General features: G+C 36.1%; 3 protein-coding genes across 4 annotated transcripts; 1 reads left to right on the top strand and 2 right to left on the bottom strand.

The window, feature by feature from the left end:
* Positions 1-44: 44 nt before the first annotated feature.
* Positions 45-6143, bottom strand: LOC113731227 (uncharacterized). The gene is given in 12 exon segments (XM_027256370.2): positions 45-718; positions 828-898; positions 901-939; positions 1584-1631; positions 2033-2135; positions 3687-3761; positions 4022-4138; positions 4245-4310; positions 4404-4502; positions 5356-5461; positions 5750-5832; positions 5964-6143. Coding segments are annotated over 12 exon segments (972 nt in total). The 5' UTR covers positions 6036-6143; the 3' UTR covers positions 45-625.
* Positions 6144-10678: 4535 nt separating this feature from the next.
* On the top strand, positions 10679-11828 carry LOC140004266 (B-box zinc finger protein 20-like). Its single transcript, XM_072077234.1, has 2 exons — positions 10679-11198; positions 11281-11828. Exons 1-2 carry the CDS (start codon positions 11013-11015, stop codon positions 11800-11802), a joined length of 708 nt encoding a protein of 235 aa, XP_071933335.1. The 5' UTR covers positions 10679-11012; the 3' UTR covers positions 11803-11828.
* Positions 11829-14151: 2323 nt separating this feature from the next.
* Positions 14152-24754, bottom strand: LOC140035081 (kinesin-like protein KIN-7D, mitochondrial). Of its 2 annotated transcripts, XM_072074593.1 has the most exons (25): positions 24000-24754; positions 23765-23862; positions 23510-23599; positions 23263-23315; positions 22645-22710; positions 22329-22382; positions 22002-22061; positions 21800-21878; positions 21626-21693; positions 21338-21394; positions 21147-21251; positions 20935-21039; positions 20612-20719; positions 20395-20526; positions 20000-20182; positions 19562-19732; positions 19155-19295; positions 18200-18319; positions 17986-18036; positions 17773-17820; positions 17465-17620; positions 16241-16981; positions 15051-15180; positions 14871-14972; positions 14152-14476 (listed from the first exon to the last, which is right to left on the bottom strand). In XM_072074593.1, exons 1-24 carry the CDS (start codon positions 24338-24340, stop codon positions 14890-14892), a joined length of 3240 nt encoding a protein of 1079 aa, XP_071930694.1. In that variant the 5' UTR covers positions 24341-24754; the 3' UTR covers positions 14152-14476; positions 14871-14889. The 2 variants fall into 2 exon arrangements, with proteins under 2 accessions (XP_071930694.1, XP_071930695.1); XM_072074594.1 differs by lacking the exon at positions 24000-24754 and having other exon boundaries at positions 23510-23671.
* Between the last annotated feature and the right edge of the window lie 191 nt (positions 24755-24945).

The following is a 24945-nucleotide window of genomic DNA, read 5'->3' as shown; positions in this document are numbered from 1 at the left end:
AATTCCTCATCCACCATTGAAATACTTGTCAAAGTTAGCCGGAAAACACAATAAAGGCATAACCTTACGAGAATTATCAAACTTCTAATACTTTGGGGGACTTTTACACTTTTATACAGTTTTACTAATAATCACTTCTAGTTTTAAAATAAGAAGAGGATTAAAAACATGATGAGAAACTAGTCAACCATACATTTTGTCATAAAAAATTTCCTTTCCCTCTCACTCTTTTTTTTTTTTTTTGGGTTCCCTCCCCCATCGAAACAGTTTGCTAAGTTGGTCAATGCATCCAAGGCAGTCCAGTAAACTGTAAACAGTAAGCACCATTAACCTTGGCCCAAACCAGAACCCGAATGCACTGTGGTTTCTTGCAGGTTAAGAGGGCGGATTGGTGAAAGGGATAAAACGAGTTACGTCTACGTCCGTAGTAGTATATTGCAGTTTGTGCACGGAGCTGTAACGAGGTCTTCATACTGATTACATCTCTGATGCCCAAATAAACTGTATTCCGAACCGATCCTATTCCACGTGTATTTTGTATCCGTCGAATCCAGAGCATGGCAATAACCTTTTGCAGTAAATCAACGCCCTCACACCATTTTTGATTGCTAATGCTTTGTCTAGTCTATCCTTGGAGTAATTGTACAATCTCATCTGATCTTGATTGAATGCCTTTCAGGTACTCAACAAGAACTCGCTGCTGGTAAGAGCCCGCTTCCTAGTAATAGAGAGATCAATATGTGAGAGAGAGAGAGAGAGAGCACGCCAAATTCACTAACAGTGAAAAAGAACTTCAAATAAAAGAAGAAATGGAAACGTTAGCCTACTGTTCGAATCAACGTCCTTTCAATTCGTTTCTTAATAACATTGTCCAGTTCCTCTGGTGAAATTTCCCCTTCATACCATCAATCAACATCTTATTCCATTCTCCCTCTGGAGCTGCATCAGTACAAGCAGGTCAGTTTTCATCCTTCGACAACTATCCCAGAATAAGCAATAAAATGAGGAAAGAAAACTCTGTGAACTAGGAAGTTAAACCTTGAGAAGGCTAAAAGTTTCTTATTAAATTGAGAAGTACAAATAAGGAGTGAAATGCAACCAGATTACAATCAGATACACAGCGGCAAGCACACACCATCGTTTGGCACAAAAAGGATTGAAGAAAGAAAAGCAATTCACTACGCAACACTTAAACTTCTATGCACTTTCCTTTTCTATTTCCCTTGTTTCCCTTTCTTCCCCCTTTTCCAAGGTATGTAGTGAGCATCATGAAGGAAAATTAGCTTGTTTAAGGTCGACTCATCATTCCTAAGAAATGAGAGTTGTCTCTCAGCCACTTTTGCTGCATGGCTGATCATCCAAACTTTTCCAATTCTTCCAGCTTTGAAGAAGCTTCATCTCCACAGGCAAAAGTGAGAAAATGCATAATACCTCAATTAAAATTAAGTTGAGTACATGAAGGCTCCACCAACCATTGAGTGGACTAATAATGCAAGTCTAATTGTTAAATTTACATCACAAACCTATTCAATCTCATGCTTGAAAAGAAGTACACCAGGCTAGAAGACTAAAGATAAACTTACCTTTAATTATTGTTTCCAGGAACTGCTCATCTCTTAACACCTCATTCCCTGCAAAGGAACAGAAGCAAGGAATAATAAAGCATGGTATTTTCTTTATAGCAAAAAAAAGTAGAAAGAAGATGCTTGGGTCCAAACATGAACTGCAAACTTAATGCAAATAGTTTTTGACATAAGTGCTACATGATCAGTAATATATAACTTATTACTAGTGGAAACTTGACAGACCTTAACCTTTGGTTTCATTGAAAAAGCAAACCGCCAGTGACTACCTAATTAAACTCCAACTTATAGCAAGCGACAGCTCTTTCCTGGCCTACCTTGTTCTATGATAGAGAACTTCCTAAAATGAACAAACCATGATCTAAAGACAATTAAAAAGCTATGCAACAAAAAACAGCACGTATTACTATAGTTGATAATTCTAACAAAACTCACTAACAGAAAGGTACCTTTTGTGGAATAACTACGCTTAGAGAGGATCCGGGAAGCATAGAGTTGCAGAACCTTTTGCAACATAGCCTCAAGCCCTGGCTTGTCTCCATCTTCTTTTGCCTGAAAAATCATGGAGAACGATATCATTTACTAAACTCCCAAAGCATTTGCCGGGGAAACTCTTGCAAATCTTACTTATCAGTTTGATATCATGTCCACTATCTCAAAAAAGAAACAGCAAAATCTATACATTGTTCAAAGAAAAAATTTTCTGTAGCATGACATGAATAAGAGAAAGTTGTAGGAATTAATAACTCCATCACTAACCAAGGTCATTGAAGCCATTTGCATAAAACTTGACATCTCTACAGTATTTAGAAAACAAGGAAGCCTCCTTCGCTCATAAACATTTGCAATATTTATAGCTTTTATGTTCACAAATAATACTTGACAACAACTTTGAGGTTCAACCATTATGTCAAGTGGGGTCACATGCAATCCATTCGCAACAGAGCACAAATCAAAGACGGATTTTCTTTCTTTTTTTTTTTGTGCGGGGGTGGGGGGTGGGGGTGGGGAAGGCAGCCACCCCTCAAAATTTTTTAAAACCTTTAATTTGTACCACAGGGTTTAACCAAAAATCCAGAGTTTCATAATTCTTGCCCCCTCAAAAACTTTTCATGGTTATCCTTTACCTCCCCTTCTCTACAACAGGATTTTTTTTTTTTGAAATGACTATTCTATGGGATAAATTCGGCAAAGAGGTAAATAAGAAAGATAGAATTTGTATACTGAACTAAAAATATGGATAATAGATAAAGTGAATCTTCTAAAATTATTAACGATGTTTTTTGTGCAGTTGTTAACACATCTAAATTATATGTAATTTACCATGTGAATACACACAATCACAACAATTTTACTCCTTGTATATACTTTCATAGATTTGGAGTTGTTTTTGTTTGTGTATTACTATAGCATTGTATTTGAAAAACTAGTTTTTGAAAAATAGGCCAATCCAAACAGAGCCGACATATTTTCAAAAAACTAACACCTAGTTAAACTAAAATTTTAATATTACAACTATTACATGTGAAATAAAAAATGTATAACAAACAAAAGTAAGGTGTGAGAGTAAGTTGGCAAATAACTAATTTCACTTCAATGTTGGAGTCAATTAGACTCTAACTTTTGACCTAAAGCTTTTTTCTTTTTCTTTTTTATTGGGAACATTTTCAATTGTCAAAATTTTCCCCTTATGCTATGAGCTTGGATAATTTTTGTTTCAAAAATTTTTTTTTTTGTACAAATCAATTTAACATATACTTAAAGATGGTTTGAATACAAAGGTGCACCATTATTGTTTTTAATTTAGAAGAACTTGAAAGAGACTTGAGAGTTTGATATCTATAATTTTTTCTTTTATTCAAGGAAAGATTCTAAACCTCACAAGGGGAGGGCTTGACAGCCAAACTACAGACCTTACAATCACTAGCTAATATCCTTCTCCTTTAATGTTTGTATTACCTAACAAAGTTAATCAAATTTTGACCCAAATTAGGGCAGCCTTGTAGGATCGTGAATTTGATGTCTGTCACCCATAAACAAAAATTCTTGTTCCGTCCCTCACACAAATGATTCCAATAGGAGTAAAAGATCGGGTAGACTTACTTGCCTTAACTGTGCAGTAACTTCCGATAAGAACCCTTCATCCAGATGGCCTTCTTGCTCCCTTTGCTTTAATTCCTGATTTTTTCAGTTGTGAAGCTGCACATATTAGTAAAGCTTTGCAACAATTATCATTAATAAGATGTATTTTAAAAAAAAAAAAAGTCAACTTCAACTGCTCTTACCCTAGTCATATAAGCCAGTTTTTTGAAACATAACTACAATACAAGAGGCGTCAACATAAAATAAACCACCGAAAAATCATTCATCATCACTTCCTGGAACACCTGAAGATAAAAGGTGAGGTAGGTTCAACTAGAACAAGATAGAAAACATACTTTCTCCATGAGCTTGAGAGTTTCAGGGTCCCTAGGAGGCCAAGGAATCTCTTCTACTTCATCAACTACAGGTTTTAAAATTGCCTTCAGAACATCAGTAGCTGACTCTATCTTTTCCTGTAGAGAGGAGAATGAGATTAAAAGGAAAAGAATAAACTCAAATTCTTCAGATTTCATCCTAAAAAGTGCAAAAGCATAATTAATGGGGAAAAGACAACAGCACATTGGTCTTGTCGACAAGACGATCCACCAAGTTCATTAACAACGATGCCAGTTCTTCGTAATCTTTCTGCAAAACAACAAAAAAGCAAGCGATTATATACATAAAGTAAGGAGTAGAGTTAGAATTAAAAAAAAAAAATCAAATTGCTTAGAACCATGCTTTATCATCATCAGATTTGCAGGTTTCAGATCTAGCAGCAAGTCTTATCCAAAAGCTCTCATTGAAAGCAAGAATATTTTCGGCAACAAGTTTCTGAAGCTGCAAAAGGGAAGAAAAAAATAAAATAACTTTACCCAAATTCAGCTTGATGACCTCATTACAAATGGACTAACACAGTAACATGCACTATTTACCTCCAAAAAAATTGCACTGAAGGGCATGGAGGCAAATGATGAAAAATGAGAAAAAAAAAAGGAAGTTGAGAGAAGCTACGGAGGTTCCAAAATTAGGAGGGACTGTCTTCCATATCTTTATCATTGAATGCCTGAAAATGGACTATATTGAGAAACAGGTAGTAAAAGGTTTTTGCGGCAATATCAACACATTAATACAACTTGCATTTAATTTCCGAACCTTTTTTTTGTAAAGAAGCACAGCTAGTAAGTTCAAAATAATTTGTATTACAAATATTTATCAAGTTACTTCACTTGTGCAGTCCAACTTTTGCAACATCAAAAGGATGGATTTTCTTCCGTAGGTTTAATTATATTAATATTGTTGCGAGGTCTATGTAAAAGATCATCCAAATGTGCATAAACAGCATCTTGTCTGCAAACAACATTGACCAGTTATCTTACAGCACAACAACTCCGGCATAGAAAGGAATCAAGCAATCTTTTGAACAGGATTTGGGCTTATAGTTCCTTCATTTATCCACCCTAGCAAACGGTGATGGAATATGTGCAATAAGCCATAGCAACTTGATCGGGATAGGAAAACCAGTTACCACATCCCACATCAAGTGTAGCTGACTTGAGAACCCCCGTGGACAGCATATGGTTGATGGAAATGCTACTACAAATAGGTTCCACAACATGGTTGACGATTTCATCTAATGGTATAAAACAAATTGATGATTAGAAAAAAACTTATAAAGCAAAACAAGACATACTTCCTTATCATTAGCATCCCTCAGCATATCTATGAGTCTGTCTACTGCCACGGTCTTTTTGAATGATTCCTCAGCATTTTGATTTACTGCCCAGACCGAAGTTCTCCTGCTTATTATATGCAAGTAATGTGATTATGAACAGCTCCGCCTACCACATGACGAATAGTAAGAAATCCTGTTGAATTCGACGTAATTGACCAGCAACACTGCCATCACACTAGCAGACTGCTTTGCTTTGTCAAAAAATGTACAAAAACCATCTTTTCTGGCATATCAGCATAGGTTAATTGATATGCCAAACAGCGCAGAAAAAGTTTTAACAGCTGAAATTTCAACAAACTAGAAAAATTAAGGGATACAAGAAAGCAGATATTAAGAAGATTTAATTGATTACCGGCGATAATGTTGTGGGAAATTTGTGGACGAGAATTGCAACGCAAGCTTCCGAGCAAAGCATTGTCGACGAGAGCCTACGCACTGCATGATTGTGGAAAAATAACACTAAAATTGAAACTAAATTACAAAAATCAAAATAAAATTAATCCAAACATTTAAAGAAAAGTAACAAGAGTGCGTACTACTGGAAGAAGATGGGAGTGAAATCGTACCGGAAGACGATTATGCGACGGCCAATGCAAGGCGTATGGTATAGCAGGTGGTGTGATAACAGATGTTGCCATTTTTCAGGTTTTTTTTTTCGCTTGCTTTTAAACTTTCCCTGCCGAGAGATGAGGATTAGGTGCTGGGCATTTCTGGTGTTAACAAATAAGTAACCGAGAGCAACAATAATAAAGCCATCCTCAGAGGTAAGGTTGAAATAAATCAAGTTACTCACATTTTGGAATTTCAACAAAATTTTAAACTCGTTAAAATAATCAAATCAATTTAAAGTTGGTAAAAATTTAAAAACTTTATTACTAAATTTGAATAACTTTTATATTCGATAATATTTAAATTCGACAAAATATATAAGTTAAACTTAAACAAAATTTCAAAGTTGTTAAAAATAATAAAAGAAGTTTGAATACTAAACTGTTTGACTCGATTAGAGTCGTTTACACCCTAACATAGCCTAATTAAACTTGATAAAAACTCAAACTTGTTGCCAAATTTGAATGACATTTTATATTCGATAATATCCACATTCAATAAAATCATTGAAATAATCAAACAAAAACGAGCACTAAACTAAACTGTTTGATTTGATTAGACTCATTTACATCCTAACACAGCTACAAATGCTTCAGGATGACCATGGATTCATGCATTGGAGATAGGGCTTTCAGATATTTCTGTGGGCCACAGACAAAACAGCTTAGTCCCAGCCTGCCCCGACATAATTGGCTTCAAACAATATCAACTCTTCTTAAATCGGGCCTCCGCCATCTTCAGGATTCTCCTATTGCTTTATCATTTTCGTTTTTGGAGCTTCGGTCCAATTAAAGGGTCATTGGGTCCCGGCCCAAGAAATAAAAAAAAAATGGAAGAGACGCAGAGAGAGAGAGAGAGAGAGAGACGCGCATTGTTTTATTATTATTATTTTTATCTTGTTTTTTTTATGTTCAGAATGGAACGGAAGTTTGCTTCCAGCTACAGCTAGTTTTTCACAGGGAACAACATTGGCCATGCAATACTTGAAAATCAGCAACTACACTTATCCTACCTCTCTCGATGAAATGCCCAACCCAACGTTTGATTTCCATACTATACGTACACAAATCCAAGTGAGTCTGTGAATCGTTCCTATATGGTCGACTACTGCCTAAAATTGGCGGAAGTCCTTATATTAAGTCATTCTCTCACTTCATGCTTTGTGTTTCTAAAATCCACCGTATACTTTCTCATCACTCTTTTCTTTCGTAGGTGGCCGTTATTCTTGGTTTTACAAGTTAGAATAGTCATTACCATTATCGATGGTTGCTGTTGCTTCGCTTGAGAAACCTACGCATGGTTTCAAATTTCTAGTACCGCTATGGCCCATGAGCTTGCTTCACTTTTCGATCCACATGTATATATCCCTTCCATGTGAGAAGCATTGGGAGTGTATCCACAGTCATATGCTAGGTACCAGCGGCCGATATTGGTGCAAGTGGAAGGGACTTACATTCCTTAATCATGAGGTCTCGAATTCAAAACTCATGGAAATAAAAAAGACAACGTTAAAAAAGTTTTCCTTTATAAGGAGTCGACTCGACTCGAATAAGATTAATTGCTGACCATAAAACTAGTGCAAATACCTGCGGATTATACAAACAAAAATATACTAAGCTACATTATTATTGTTCTTTTGTTTTGGACTTTTAGTTGCAATTTTCACTGTATGGATGAGTTTTGCCACAACTTGCACATCAACATACTTCTTCGGAAATGGGGCAGGGATATGACCGTCCCTGAACGGTTAATGACCATGATCTGACTTCAAAAATTTGTGCGGCTGAGATTATAAGTTGTAACTCGATTTTCACGCCATATGTGGATCCCACAAAAATTTACTCTAAAGTTACGCGATGTGCAAAAAATATTACACAATATACAAAAAAAAGTTACGTGTAATTGAAAATGATCAAAATTATCCGGGACGGTTGCAGATGCCCCGAGTCCTCTGCTTCTTCAGTTCTTTTGTGTATGATCAAAGATTCGCAGACATCATCCATATCTCAATGAGAAAAATTTTATAAAAAAAAAAAAGTGTTATTTGTCATCTAGTGCTTGGTGAACCCCACCATCATCGTTCTCATATGTCTAATTTCTTGATGTCTCGTCTAACGGGACGTGCACGTATTTAATTTTGTTAGCTCAGTGCCGTTGAATCCTCAGCAATCCACAAGTCAGATATGGGAAATAATTGAAAAACAAAAAAAAAACAAAAGAGACTTGAAGGTTTCTCAATTTAATTCCGCCTCAGTTTTCGATTTTAAGCATACGTTGCAAAGGAGGGTAGTCGTATGTTTTGTATTCCATTTCGATCATTGACTTCTACGTGAGTTTCTGATAATGAGAAAACAAGGAAAGCGTGGGACTACATCACAATTATTTGAGCTTCTGACAAAATTTGTAGCTCGGAATGCCGGTTTCACGCTTCCTTTCCCACCTACCATCCAATTATCAGTCTCCCTGTACGTATTACCGTTTTTTTCCCTTCTTTTTGTCATTTTGTTTAGTTTTGGTCCAAGAACTTGTGCCTTAGGGTTATGGTAGCAGTAATTATAATGTTGTTTGGATGGTATGTTATGAACTTGAAAAATTACTGTAATGATTTGATATATACGAGATAAAAAAATAATTAAAAAATATATTTACGTAAAAATATAATATAATTTTTTTTGGTAAAAAATTACAATCCGAAAAACGTGACACAAATGTCATGCTGAATCTTTGACTTCCCTTCTGGTTGCCGCAAGTCCAACTAGAAAAGAAGTGCCAAATTTCCATTCAACTATTTTGCCTTCGGAGAAAGAATATTCAGTGTCCATCAAAGTAGTTGCTTTCCTAACTAAAGCTACAGCAGCTTTGCGGGGAATTCGCGATGCCTTCCGATTCCGTATCATGCTCATGGCATAGTTATATTTCTCAGGGGACATAATCAGTAGAAGCAAGCAGTGGTTTATTGGCATGTTTGGCGCTGTAGTTGACATAATTGACTCATAGGAAATATGTCAGCCATCGCGTCAGCAGATCAATATATTATTATTATTATTAGTGTACCAGCATTAGTAGACTATTCTTTTAAATGATCAGCCATTACAATTTTTTTTTTTTTTTAATCTTTCCAAACAGGTTGGAAACCTCAATGCTGGATATTCTTTTTATTTAATAGATCTGAGTTTAAGAAATGTATTCGATCTTAAATGTGAATTAGAGTCAGAAATTCAGTATATGACACGAATACCCCGCCAGAGTAACTATTGTGATGTTATGAAGATGAGTTTCTTCAGAATTGGTCGATTATTTGTGTCATCAGTTCAATTAGTTCATTCATTATCAATTTAAAGTATGAATCAAAGTGGTTGTTCAAAACAAAACTTGAGTCAAGAGTTGGTTAAAACTTTGTTTTAAAAAAAAAAGGCTTTGAATTGCCGTTGTTTTGGGAAAAAAAAAATCTTTTGATTTTTCCCTTTAAATGTTTTCTGATCATATATATATTTTTTACTCTACATACATTTAGATCTGAAGACAAATGATATAGTATTTATTATAAAAAAAAGAAAAAGAAAAAGTGCCATAAGGTCATAATGAATGAATCGGTGAGATCATCATCTTTTTTTTTTCCTATAAAAGAATAATTCAATGATCAAATTACACCTATTATAATCTTGAATCTAGTGATCATTTTTTTCAGTATATTTGAATTATAATTACTTTTTCATCTCATATATAAATTATATCGTAAAAAATATTGCAGTAACTATTTCAAATAATCATCTATCCCACTCTCTTATAGATCAAGTAATGGCAAAGAAGGTGAAGAAAGAGCAAATTAGGAAATGTGAATCGTTGAAAGAGTATATTACCGTAGTTTATAAATGCTTTGCCTGGATTCCTCATCTGTAAACTCCTCGGTAGTAACTGCCGCATGGCCTAAAGAGGCTGTGACTGCACGCAATTGAATGTAACAAATTTAGCCTTTCTAGTTAAGTATGACGATTTGACCCGTCGAATTATGTTTTCATATCATCAATTGGGTGGCAACATTTAAAGCGCCGAGCATGGGATTGAATAAAGCAATTTCCACATCATCCATTTATGGTCATATCAGGTAGCGTTCACGTATTGACTTTTTCTTTCCCTGAATTATTATTAACTCTTACACTTTCATAAGAGAGGTATATCATTTACTTTGTCATTGCTACTAAAGATCTACGTTAAAGTTGTACGGTTAAATCAAGTCGCAGCGTAGGGAAGAAATGATTACTTAAAAAGTATATATATTTTACTTGCCAATGTGCATTAGTTAATTGGACCAATTAATCCCAATGAGTCAAATTGTGCTCTTAATCCACTCTGGACCTACCACTTTGCCAGGATCTGTTTGCATTATTCAATTCATATGAAAATGGAAAGGGTCAATAAATGAGTAGATAAAGGCCTCCCAAGTCTTAGCCCATACGGCCATGCCTCAAGGTGCAGATTGCAGAAAGGACAGACACTCCAAAACTGAGAGCGAAAGCAAATCAGGATAATTGAATTACAGCCAACCCGTTGCCTGCGTCTTTGTTCCTGCACAACACGGACAAACTATTCTTATCAGTAGAGAAATACTTACTAGATATATATATATATAGAGAGAGAGAGAGAGAGCGCGCTATCCACAGAGGTAGCTATGAAGCCGTCTGATGTCTTCTCTAGTCTCCTTTCCAGAGCTTTCTTTTAGTCAGAAAGAATAGATTTATGACTCCTGAGATCTTAGCTGTGCTTTCCTGCCCCATCTCTGAGGTCTGCCCATAATATTTCGTCTCATTCCCAAATTTACTCCCACCAAGCAGCTCTACCTCTTTATAACACCTTCCAAATTGAGTACTACTTCTCCGAATAGTACTATATAATCAAAGCACTCTCCTTCGTACTCAGACTTAGACAGAGGAATAAGTACTACAATACTCTGAAAACAGACACAATCTCGTTCCTGAGAAACAGAACTGTACCCCTTAATAGGTAGAATGAAGATCCAGTGTGACGTTTGCAATACAGAAGAGGCATCCGTTTTCTGTTCCGCGGATGAAGCAGCTCTATGCCAAGCATGCGACCATCGAGTTCATCACGCAAACAAGCTTGCTAGCAAGCATCATCGTTTCTCTCTTCTACACCATCCCCAGAAAGACTCCCCTATCTGTGACATTTGCCAGGTACAAATTTTTATACTATTTGTGAACTGAAGAGGTACTGTTCCATTCCTTTTATAGCATCGTTTTGATTGTAATATTGCAGGAAAGGCGTGCAGTGCTGTTTTGTCAGCAAGATAGAGCCCTTCTTTGCAGGGAATGTGATATTCCAATACACAAAGCCAACCAACATACCCAAAAGCATAACAGGTTTCTTCTTACCGGAGTAAGGCTCTCAGCTTCTTCATCCGCAAACCAAACTCCATCATCCTCAAGTGTCTCGTACGCTGCTGGCAGCACAAGAACTGCTAAAACTGAAAGCAAGAGTGCTTCGAGTGTTAATGATCCACACAATCTCAGGGCCAACTCAACTGCAAAGACTTCTAAATCAACATCAAATCATCTTAGTTTTGAGATTGAGAGTCACTGGACGAACCAAGAAGGTTCTGTCGCTACCAGTAGTATATCAGAGTACCTCACGGAGACATTACCAGGATGGCATGTTGAAGATTTTCTTGATCCACCTTCATCTTTTCCTTATGGTTTCTGTAAGGTTTGCAGCACTCTTGCTTTTTCTTTTTCCTTTTTCTTTTTTATAATATCCTTTCTTGGTGGTGGAATGGAGTGATGCTGATACAGAAAACATGGCAGTACAGCCATTAGGACTGTTAATAACAATACATTAATAAATAGTAGAAATCAATAATGTTAGTAAAACTAAGGCCCTGTTTGTCAAGTGAATTTTTTAGATATTTGTCTAAAATTTTACTGTAATTTATCGTAGAAGTTGCAGAAATTTTTTTTTGAAATATGTAAATTTTTGGATATTTTGAAGTATATAGTTTAAAAATTTTAAGAAATTTTTGATATTACTGTAACTAAACTAAAGTTGTTAAAAAAATTAAAGTTGTTAAAAAACTTGTAGCAGATAAACTTAGACAAAAAACTTGCTTGCCAAACAAGACTACGTATATGAGGCATAATCGAAAGCATTGTATTGGCTTTAAGGACTATGGCCTTTTTCTGATGCAGTAATTTCCAGACTGATTCATTGCAGACTCATGACCAGACGACGTCACCAATTGCCTACGAAGAATTTGAATGCACTGCGGGTTATTTTTCAAATGTAAAAGATTTAGGCCATTGGGTACCGCAAGCTCCAATATAGTTTCAAACTGAGGGGATGAAGAGTCTGATGAATTGAAACATGTGACAAAGTTTAACATGAAACTGGAAGCCGATCGATCCACCGTCTTTCTAGAAACCAAAGAAACAAATTTTTGTAGTCAACAGACTGGACGTACTGGTTATGACCGTATATACAGTACATACATCATTGCCTTTTTCATCTGCTGACTTTTGGACCTTTTGGCTCTTAACCGAGTATTCTGCAAGATGTCTGTGGATTTGATTTTTCAAAGATGGATAAAAATCTAGTTGTCTGTATCTCGCGTGTTTGTGACTTTGTTCATGCCTTTTTTTCTGTTGATACACCTGAGAAGTCCAGCACAAAGAATACCAAACACGACGTTGCTTTTTTTTTTTTTACCAAACAAAATGGACATATCTGTAAAGTCCCGTTTTAGTGGCTGGCAAGTACACAAGGAAAGTGCACTCGCCGCTTTTTGCTATCCACTGCCTTCCTGTCCTCAATTCTAATAAAGAAAAAGATTGAATCACGAAAATGGTCGTTAAATTATTTAAAAAACCATGAATGAATAATTTTTTTTAAATTAAAAAAGTCATTCAACTCCCCGAAACAAGCCCATAGGATTATTTTGACCAATTTGATCAGTAAATCAATGGGAAAAAAAAAAGAAGCAAACTTGACCTATTATTGTAAGTTCTAAAGGGTAAAAACACAATTTTTCTTTAAAGAAAAACCAAACTTTAAGGATTAATCCCTATTTTAGCCAAATTTTATAGGAGGTAAATACAATTAATAAAAAAAATACCAATATCAAGCTCTTCCTCTTCCACCACCCACCGCCACTGAAAATTTGTAATTCCAATTAATTTAGAATGTGCTGCTACGGCAGGGATGGAGAGGAGAGTGACGTGGCATTATTTGGATATTTTGTCTCTGAAAAATTGTAATTCCCTTTAATTTACATGATCCAAAATGCTCATTTTTTGTAATTGAGTGATTTTTTTTACCAAAAAATATTTTAGTGACCAACTCTATCATTTTGAATAGTTTAATGATTATTTTAACCATTCACTCAAAGAAAAAACAAAGGAAATTGAGCCAAAAAATGGGGGCCAGTAACAAATGACGAGTAGCGATGGTTTTGGCTCCGCTGTTGCATAAGCCTATAAAGAAATGCCAACTTCTCTTAGGTTTTTGAGAGACATCCTGCACCGACCCAACAAAAGAGAATCATATCCCTTCAGCTTGTACAAGAATTTAAGGTCAGTTTAAAAGTAGATTTTCAAGTGCAAGCGTATCATTTCACTTGCGTAGCTTGGAACTTACTCCATCCAAACGATAGGTATAGTTTGAAACTCCCAAAAAAAGCTATAAAAGTGACGCCGTAACGGGGGCTGGGGGCCCAACACAATTCCTCGAAGCCATTGCATCATCCGAATAGGCCAGTGTACAAAACATCTTTAGTTTCAAACTTTAGATCAAAAGGATTCTTTAAAATGGAGTTTGTGGCCACTTTTGAGGACAAGAAAACATGAGATCCATATCATTTCCCAAAACCACTTCAAGTTCATTCAGTTAAAAGACAAATTGTTCCTTAAACTTCAACTTTATGATCCACTCGAGGACAAACGTCGGGATATAACTAGCCTGCTTATGCTACAACTGTCAGTAAAGAGTGCTAGACAAGTTTAATGCTAGGAATACTTGGCTCATCGCTAAGGTTCAACTTGATGATCCATTGCATTTCTCAAAAATTCGCAATGTTCTATATTCCTTGGCTCACAAATTCATCCATTTGATACAAGCTTACTTTAAAACTGGTAAAAGTGGCAAGAATCAAGAAACCAGAATTTTATACAAACGGGGGCAGACACCCCTCATGGTAGATAATGTGTTCTGTACATTACAGCCCAGAAAAAATGCGGCATAGTACTACGCTTTCAGAATTAAAGCAGTAGCTTGCTGGATAAGATTGCATCTCTCTCTCTCTCTCTCATTTGGTGAACTTTTTCTTTTTCTTTTTAAAGTCCCATAGGAAGAAATACGAAGAAAATATAGTTGTATGCCACTTAAAAGAGTTACATACAGTTTAACTAATAAAAGAATTTACCCGCCAAAGCTAAAACGGTAAACTGGTGAAAGACACCAAACCCTGGGGAAAAAATTACAAGGAAAAGGTCAAAAAGTCGACCATATTAGGCAGAAAACGACAATCACTTAAGAGAATAAAAAGAAGCGAATTAAGATATAAGAAAAACAATTTCCCTGATGAACGTAACCAGAATTGTATTTTTTTTTTTTTTTTAAAAAACGCCTCTTATGGACCATGCATCCCATATGAAAGTATCACCAAAACAAATTTCTTTTTCCAGTTTTGACAAGAGTCTATATAAAAAGTTAAATTAAATATGTCTAACAATTCATACACTTCATTTTCGAAAGGCACCAAAACTGACTAGGTCTGCACTAGTACCACAGCTCAAGAAGGCACAAGACAAGCATTTTGTTGAAAGTTGAACATAATTTGCTGAACTTAAAGTACTTACCTTATGTTGGATTACATTGTCAAGTGAAGGCAAAAATCCTATCAGCAATCTTAGTTCGACAAATGGGGCATTCGGAGCATGCAAGGGAACAAGATTTACACACTGCAAAAAGTACAGGCAATATGAACAACGCAAAATGATGACCCAGAAAGAGAATTGCTAAGAGAGTAGGCAACTTACAACAAAAATGACGGCAAGGAAGAAGCATTGCTGCTGTAGGGGACTCAAAACATATTTTACAGACATGAGAATTTATGTCTCCATTTCCGAGGTACCTGAGTTCTTTTTCCTTCATCTCTTGCATCCGAGCCTAGGGGCACAAAGAAAAGGACGAACAATCAAACAGGCAACCTAAACTATACCAACATTAACTAGTATTCTGCCCAGCTGATTAATTTTTCGATGATCAGATCACAAGGTCAACAAAGAATGCATATTTATGAAGCTGATGATAATTTATCAGAAAGCAGCTAATAACATGATACTCCAAGTACTAGAGGCTGTAAACGAAATAAAAAACCTGTAAAAGAAAGAAACCATCTTCTAAAGTTATATATCCTTTCTCAACACCTGATTTATACGTGGACAAGGGAACATAAAAGCAACTTTTGAAATACAGGACCGACATCATATCCTTTTTTAGAAGAGCTAAGGAAGTTGCAAACCCATGACAACATTAACAAAGTTTGCTTCCCAGTTCTTTGTTAAGTAGTATGTTATACTGTCTTTTAATCAGAGAACAAATATTATTACGACCACGTAGAAATAAAAATGCCACTTTCCGAAACGTTTGATCAAAACCACATTCTTACACTTCAGTCTTGGTGATATGAACCAATTCAACATCATGCAAACTCTAACCATTTGGAAACTCAATTTCTGAATGATCTGAAAACAACAAAAACTTCATGCCAAATCTTGTTAGTTGAGTTCAAAAAAAATTAGCTTCACTTTTACATTTTGGTAGTAACAGATTTTGTTTGAATTCCAAATTTTAGTTTCTATTTTCCTTTTCTTGCCTCAAGTTATGAGATCCACTTGATTCTCCCCAAGCCCTACCATTATTCTATCTCATATTTCCAACTTGCATGTGCGAGTTTTTTTTCTTTTGGCCTTGGAATGTACCCAAATTAATCAAGTTTCTGTTACAATGTCAATTTTGAGATACCCAAACAGTGTTTAAAACTAAACTATTGGAATACGACACACAGACTTAAACATAGGAAGAACATTCTCATTTTTAACTCGAGACGACCTAGAGTGAGAAGAGAGAGAAAAAAGTAGATGAATATAGACAAATAAAGAGGGAAAATCACATCCAAAATCTATAGACACAACTATGTCATGCATGCAACAAGGATCTTATTTACCTTAAGACGCGCAACAAGAGGTTCTTCACGGTGAATGTCAGCAGACAGTGTTATTGGATCCGGAGGTTTCACCTCTACTACAATTTGATCTTCACAAACAACATCTATTTTGGAATCATTTGGATGTTCTCCACTATCATTCTGAATGTCATTGTGCTTTGGTTCTTGTATAGCACCCCCTTCTTTTTTCAACTGGGCAACAAGCACCCACATGTTTGCTAAATCATTTTCCAAGGCTGCCTCCCTTTTCTTTGCTTCTTCAACCCTTTTTCTGTATTCATCTTCTAGAACTTCTTTCTCTGCCAAGGCAGCCTCCATGGCAGCCTCTCGTTGCTTCCTAGCCTGCAGCTCCATTTTCAGATCCTCGTGATCAAGATTCCATACATCAAAATCATCATGGACCAGTCCTGAAACTTCATTTACTCGGCTAGATACACGGCCCCTGCGTCCAGGCCTAGGACCCTCATTATTCTTACGATTGCCTCCAGTTCCGGATTGCACGTTCAAACTCCTAGAGTTTATTAGCTCTCTAGAAGCCAACAATTCCTTTTCTAGTTTTGCATTCTGCAGCGAAAGCTTTGTCACTTCACCTGCTAAATTTTTCAATTCCACGGCAGCAGCAGAAGCCAGTTCCTTTGCATAGGAAGCTTCCTCAGACAATTTCTGATTCTGCACTCGCAAGCCACTGTTCTCCTCTAGAAACTGGACATGCTCAAGCTTTAACTTCTCATTTTCAATCTCCTGTCAAAGAAAGAAAGCCATCAACCATTTTCAAATGCCCCTAATGTGCATGACTGATAGACATTTTGTTTTATTGACCAGATTACAGCATTTTGGCAATTTTTTGGAATTTCAATTCAGAAATGTTAGACGTTATTCATTAAGAGAAGAAGAAAATGAATTGGATGTTGTGGCATAAAGAGGCAAACAAGACCATGGAAGAAGCAGAATAGCGGCTTTAGTTGCCCAATGTTAAATCACAAAACCTATAAAAACAGAATTCGGTGCATAGGATAAGTAAACTATTTAATATGTTCTTTGAAACAACTCAAATGATACAGTTAGTCTGTCTGTTCATCAAATCCATGACTGAGAGATGCCATATGAACTTTTACATTTCAAAAGGATTAAACAAAAGATGATTAAAGGCTCTAGAATTAGCAGACCTCATGATTTATCATGCAACATTGCAGACACTTTAAATCTACAAGGTAGATGAATCACCTGAACCTGAACCTTTTTTTTCAACTCATCAACATATTCATCTGATGCACAATGCTCAGGAAAGGGTGCAGAAGGTGATGATTTGTCACCAGTGGCTGATGCTAGCTGGAGCTCCAGAAAACTAATTTTCTCTAGTAATTCCAGGTTTTCTGCACACTGCCAATTGCGAAAGGACAACAAAATGACTAAAAGAAGATGACAAGACAGAGGCTGGCCATGGTAACCTTGAGAGTAAACAGTGACTAAATAACTAACTTGGCAAAACTGTCTAATGTTTAAAATACAGTTTTAGTATTCCTCTGTCTGACCTTGTTCTGCAATTGTTCTTGCAGGATACGATTGTCTGCTGATTTTATCTGCAACAAGAGATCAAAATACTAAACAAACCCTAAAACATGTTTTTATAACATTAAAGCAAGATAAAAGCATACAACTATCACTTTTCAAAAAGCTACAGCAAATTTTGTGCTCTTAGTACTACAAAGTTGGTAAGACATAACAAGAATGCTGATGGCACTAACCTCAAGCTCAAAACCTTTTTCACTGCACTGGGTCATCAGTTTCATCAAAGTCTGTAGAATCACACAGCATTCAGACAAATATTAAGTAGGTCCACATCGCAAAACATTACCATCAACAGGCATATGAACAGAATATAAACCACCCTGCTACCAGCAAAGGAAGAAAACTGCTCCTAGAATAACTAAAAAATCAGAGATAGAAATAAAGGATAACCTGCTGCATTTCAACGATAGAAGCATTAGCAATTGACGCTTCACCACTCTCAACTATGCGTTGCTCTAAGATCCTCATTTGCTTTTTCTTCTCTAGGATATCGTGTTCTAAATTCTGAATCTGTACCATAAGAAATAATGGCAAGTCTTATCACTCCAAAAACGATTGCAGAAGAAAAAGATATCATATCTAGCTAATATGTGAATGTAGGAGCAAATTGAGAGAATAAGCCAAGAAAAGGGATGTCAGACAATTTTAGGGATGGTCTTACTCATTGGGCTGATATAATTTCAGCCCTACTTTCCATTACTTAGAAATCAGTTCATTCCAATATTTGTTAAACTGCACCCTTTTCAGGCATTTTTTTGGTTTTTTCATTTGAGCTCATTTTAAGCCAACAAAAATGTTAATTACCAGCTGTGAAAACATGTTTTGGCATTTAAAACTTGAAGCATTAAACTATACTTTCAAAATTGCTTTAATGTGAAAGACTGAAGCAATCAAGATCATGCCTGTTTAATTAAGAACCTGCTTAAGCCAACAGAGAATTTAATCTCTAAAATAGTCTCAAATTTATAACAGTTTTCAGCCCTCCAATAAGTGGAACAGAAAGCAAGCAGAGTGAAGAAACTAATCTAGTAAATATGTCAATTGATTCAGATAAAACCCGTATCAAAGCTGACTTAAACATTCTTCTACGAAGTTTAACGAAAGTCACAAAGAATCTGGCAACTGCCGCTTTAAATTAGGCACCAATTGTATTCTATTTTTGCATTTTTTTCATATATCTTCCATGCAAAACTAATTACTTATTGCAGCATGGCCATTCACCATCATGTCCATTTATGTTTTCAATGGGGGTTGTAGGATTGTTTAGCCATATCCTGGCCTATGAAAATTGAACTGACCATGTGATTTTTAAAATTAACTTTCGGGTAGGACAATGAAATTTTACTTGATCTTTTGAGCTTTCCGGATCATTTGCAGATTGCTCAACCAATCGTTTCAAAGTACTACTGCTGAATGCAATCTCGCCAGCTAGCAACTTCACTTGCTCAACAAGAAGGTCCATCTGATCTGACATTGTCATCCCATCCTGATAGCCCACATCAGACACCATGTTAGATACCTCAGAAAACCATAATGAATTAATAACTTGGCAACAACTGAACCATTGCCTATAGACAAATTAAGATGCAATTTAGCCCCAATCTGAAAACTACTTAGTTATGTAAAGTCAATTAAGCAGCAACATCATATTTATCTGGGCAAGGCAGCAGTAAAGGGACTGTAAAACTAAATAAAGAGTCCATGACCCTTAGAAGAAAGAGAAGCACGTGAAAAGGAAAGGCTAAAACATACCGTGGGCAGTTTCAAATTACAGGAAGAACCATTGATAACTTCGCCCGCATGAGTTGATTCGGTAATCGTACTTCCAGCTTGCGACATATCATCATTCCATTTGCTGGATAAGGAATCTTTCTGATTCTCTCCATCTATGAGCAAAGAACCATCACGTAGAACATCCAATTTCTGATGGACCAAAAAAGGGTAGGGAAAAAGTCACAACAGCTTATGCTTCTATTTATACACATAAACAGACAACCAAATATTGATTAAGAAAGTCAATAACATGATTCTGGAACTAGGTTGGTTCAAAAGGCAATAACAAAACATATTTGAGGAAATTGTTCAGCCAAAAAAAAAATGAAAGGCAATGAAAAGTCAAAATAATCTATGCAAATGATTAAGCCCACATGATGTCTGATTCCAACAAAATGATCATGGCAAGAAACCTACCTCATCTTCACACACTGATTGAGCCCTCTGATGGCTGGATGCATCACTCAAGCATCCTGGAATTGTATTTTTAGAAGAAACAAGGATTAGTTTGGTTAGCCTCTGAATTCTGCTCAACAGAGCAGCCTTTGCTTCTTCCTCTTCCTCCAATCTTGATTGCATTTTAACTTGTCCTTCTTCCAACTATTAACAATATAAAGAAGTCAGAAGCCAAACATACACACACACACGCATACATACATATATATATACACATATATATGTATATATATGTATATGTATATGCACGCACACAAAACACGATGAGCCCATTAACAAAGTCCAGTTAAGGCCCCTCAATATAGTGGCTTTTTTGCAGTTTCCAATTGAAAGAGGTTGAGAGTTGGGAGACATACCTGTTGCCTTAAGCTAATAATCTCTTCATGACTCACACCAACAAGCATGCCCCTTCTTAGCTGATCAAGTTCTTCTTTAAGACATGATATTTCTTTTTGATACTTCTTAATCAACGATTTTTCATCAATAATCTGACAAAGGAAAAGAAAAAATAACATTGAACTAATGCAACACTCTGTAAGCTTAATTCTGAGACATTGGCAAATGTTAGCAAACCTTATTACGCGAGGCATAAATCTCTACACATTTGGCTCTGTTTGCAAATTTCAATGTATTATGAGTTTCCTCCATGTTACTTGATGCAGGAGTTACAGTGCATATAAGCTGGGAGAGGAAGGATCAAACAGAAATTGAGGAAACAAGAGGTGAGAGGCAGTAATTCACACAAATATGCTTTTTAACTACTTCCTAAGAGCTGCAAAGAAAAATTTAGAAACCCAAATATATACTTCTTTTACCAGAATATACAGATTCGAAGAATTTGAACAAACATGTCATTCCAAAAACCAAAATAAATTTCAGCAGATAACCATACTTACAGAAACATGGCCATGCCCACTCAGTGATGATTGCAGTAGGCGGGTGAGTTTAGAATCTCGATATGGAACATGAGATGCCTTGCCCTCACTTAGTTTTCCAATTACCTTAAGAAGAACAGTGAGTAGAAAGTAAGACTGAATATGTAACAGAGAAGAAAAATTCAGAAGAGAGAGAGATAGAGAGAGAGAGAGAGAGATTTTTTGAGACTCACAGTTCCAAGAGTTAGAAGACTTTTATTGATGTATGATCCTTCCTTTCGCCTAATTCCAGTTGTTTCTGTCTTAGAGCTTTCAGATCCAGCTAAATCTATTAAATTCTGAATCAAAGAGGAAATAAACATAAGCAAAATGGAAAATGTGACAAAAAGCTTTCATTTAAAATTATTGAGGAATATAGGCGTACAAGCTGAGAAAATATAACTCCGTCATAATCATCTCCGTGGGCACTACTCTCAATCATCTGCAGACACAGACATTACAATATGAAACAAGGGGAAAAAAGGAACTTAGGAGTACAGAAAAGCTATATGAACAAAAATCATGCAAAGAACTGGAGAAATAAAACCCATCCAGCAATATGACCCATAGTCATTTAAAAATGGATTTTAAAGTAAAACAAATGAAAATTTGGTTGACAGTCTTCTCCGTTAAGCACCATACTTGAAATTTAAACAAAATGCAAATCACATACCAAAGTGAATATTGTGTGACTACGGCTACTGAATAGATTAAAATTGTTTGAACCCACATGTCGATGCTCTGCGATTAAAGGACAATCAGTAAAATAAGTAGAGAATACCTATAAGATATTATGATTATCTACAAAATTAAAAGATAGGAGAAGTGAAAAGAATCACTTAGATACCTTCCCCTGCAGCAATAAACGACAGAGCGTGGCCAGGTGACAAAACAACCTCTTCTTTTATACCCTCAACATAAGTTCCCTGCGACATTGTGCAAGTGTTACAAATCCAAAAGAGCTTAAGGTACAGAGTATTTCAAGGAATAGAAGATCTGCAAAGCAAGATGTCAATTGAGAACCAAATTGCCTCAACAACTACACAAACCTGTGCATCTTCTCTTACACGTAAATTTTGACCAGTTGGGTCCAGCAAGTCGTTGATCACCTAACATTAGAAACGTAAAGAAAAGTGCATTTCAGTTGGCTTCAACAAGAATGCTCATGAGTCAATATACAAGAAAAACTGAAGAAGGAAAAGCAGAAGCAACCATCTCTATAAACTTTTGACACACCTGAGAAGTATAAATTGATTGTATGATTACGGTTCAAGTTACTCATGTATGGCATGAGTTAAAAGAACATTGTATATGCTAAAACCTTTCATGAGTTGCAGCCTTAGTAAAGTAAGATTAGATTAAAAATGGTAACTGACCTCATTGTAAATTTCAAGATAGGACACGCGAAGTAAGAATTCACACCCAGGAGTCTGGATTCAAAACAAGTGATACGTATTAAACCAATGAACCAAACATCCCCAGATAGTGAAGACATAAATTAGACCAAAGAATGGAAAAGCAAAAGGCAAAGGAGCAATAAAGAAATCCACAACCAATAAAGATGGTTAAAGAATAACATACTGAATGAATTGCAGAAAGTGATGAAACATCACAGCCAAACAAAAATTTCTACTGGCAAGGGGAACTGAAAGATAATGTGTTACAATTCAAGGACATGAGGATCTTGCTTACATCTTGAATAATGCTGAAAACATCCTTTATTGCCAGTGGTATTATGCCAGGAGAGTTTTGGTCACCCTGTGAGGACCAACATGCCAACATGTCAAAGGTATGAAAACTGACACTTAATATGGAAATGCATAATACATAGTAGCAGTCGTAAGTTTCAATTGCCAGACATCATAAGCAACATAAGGAAAAGCCAGTACATAAGATATTATGAGATCTATTAACTTCCAGGAATATAATTGATTCCGTAGAAACAGACATTTACTTCACATATTTGAAAGACTAGAACAAGGAAAGAATAAAGAACACTGCAATCCTACTGCCCCAGAAGGATTAATTACCATATAGATATAGATTAATTACACGTTTAACTCTGATTAATCTGTATTTAACAACTTCAAGAAAATTTCTAGTATGATTCCAATGCCAACATGCAGACACACCAGAGAAACCCAAATCTGACACTGGAAACTAAAATATGAATACAGAATGGACTTCATTCCATTGTTACAGCTCTTCTTCTAACTATGGCTTTCAGAACGAATTGAGGAGAATTTTGAATCTGCATAATAATGAATGAAAAAACCAAAGAAAGAAGTATCACTATTTTAAATAACTTACATGCATAGTATGTGTCTTTCCACTGCTCGTAACACCATAAGCAAATACAGTTCCTACAAAATTAATACAAATCATAGAGGAGCTGATAGGAATATAACAATTAGCTTATCAATTTTTTGAGCCACATCGTTATAGGAAGCAAAGAATTTCAGATCCAGTTCCCTGAAAAATAGTTCAGCCTCACGAATTATTTCTTTCTCTTACTCAAACATAATTTTGGAGTAAACATAATTCCTTTTTTTCTTACCATTTATCCCTTCCATTGCAGCCTTAACCACAGGTCGAGCTGCTACTTCGTAAACCTCCTGCGTACTTGTATTTTGTCCAAATACTCTATCTATCGAATTAAGAATGGACAAAGAATTGAACGTCAACTTCAGCTGTATCGATCGTGAATCCTACTGGCAAACTATCAAAAACAAACGGCAGCTTCGTTTCGTAGTCTTTCAAACTGTTATTTACAATGTGAGAAATTTGTTGACTAAAATACTTGGAACCTTACCGAATGCATAAGCTGTCACAGGATTGTACTCATTTCGCACAATTTTATCGCCATCTGCATACCAAGCAATCTCATCTCCTCTCTGATATTCCCGCTCGCTACCACCACAAGTTCAATAAATCACAAAACTTGCCACATTGTCCCAAAACTCAACCCTAACTCAAAATTACTCAAAAAGTCTTCAATTCAAACACCTAAAGATCTATGTCAATCCAATCAGATCTAGCAGTTTTACCTCAAAGGCCGAAATCGAATGGTGACTGAAATACTATCCCCCGATCTTGATGTATCCACAGGCTCCGCCATAAGCTCATCCGCGGATGGAAAATCAACAGGCGAACGGCTATTATAACCTCGCGAGTAAGCCGAATCACTCCTACTTCGGCCAGGGGTCATGGATCTGGCCGCGTATCCATTTGCCGAGCCGTAATATGACGCTGCCGAGGAGGAGCAGGAGCGCGGCATAAGCCGACCGTTCATTAAAGATGACGATGACGATGAGGAGGAGTACGGACTCGATTGCTTTCTGTAGTGAAACGGCGAGCTGCTTCGTCCTCTCGATGAAGACGCCGCCATTGCCCACCGACCAACCAGATATATTCACAACAAAAAAAAAATAAAGAGAGAGACCAGCACCGCCCTTCCCTATATATACTAGTGCGTGTCCTAGGACAGAGAGAGGGGAGGAGTAAAGAGTAGAAGGAGAGGAAGAAGAGGAAGAATGTGTCAGAGGTCACATGGCGTGAATCATAAAGTGAAGAACATTATTTAATTTGGTTTCACGCTTTTAAGCAAATGCAGGTAGCCAAGTGTGGAAGAAGCTTCAGCTCAGTTGATAGAGAGGAAAAGAAATCAAAAAATAAATTTAATTATATATACAGAAGAATGGTGTGGTTTTATGAATTTGTAGAGAGAGAGTGTGAAGTCTTCATTTCTTCTTCTTTAAGACAAAGTGAGTTGCAGAGTAGAGAGAGAGAGAGAGAGTAGTGACAGGTGAGTGCTGAGTAGTAGTAGAGAGGGGGAAGTGAGAACGATAGGAGGATTTGTTTTTTGTTTTCTGTCCTGAATTTTTTTTGAATTTAAATTTTAGTATATGAGTTGATTTTTGTGGGAAAATTAAAAAAGTAATAGTAGGAGTAAGTATTTTGTTGGAACAGAAAAAAGCTGGAGATGAGGATTAA

The sequence above is a fragment of the Coffea arabica genome, chromosome 2c (assembly GCF_036785885.1).
Source record: "Coffea arabica cultivar ET-39 chromosome 2c, Coffea Arabica ET-39 HiFi, whole genome shotgun sequence".
Classification (NCBI taxonomy): domain Eukaryota; kingdom Viridiplantae; phylum Streptophyta; class Magnoliopsida; order Gentianales; family Rubiaceae; genus Coffea; species Coffea arabica.
Note: the sequence above shows the minus strand (reverse complement) of the source record. Positions and strands in the feature narration are given on the sequence as shown.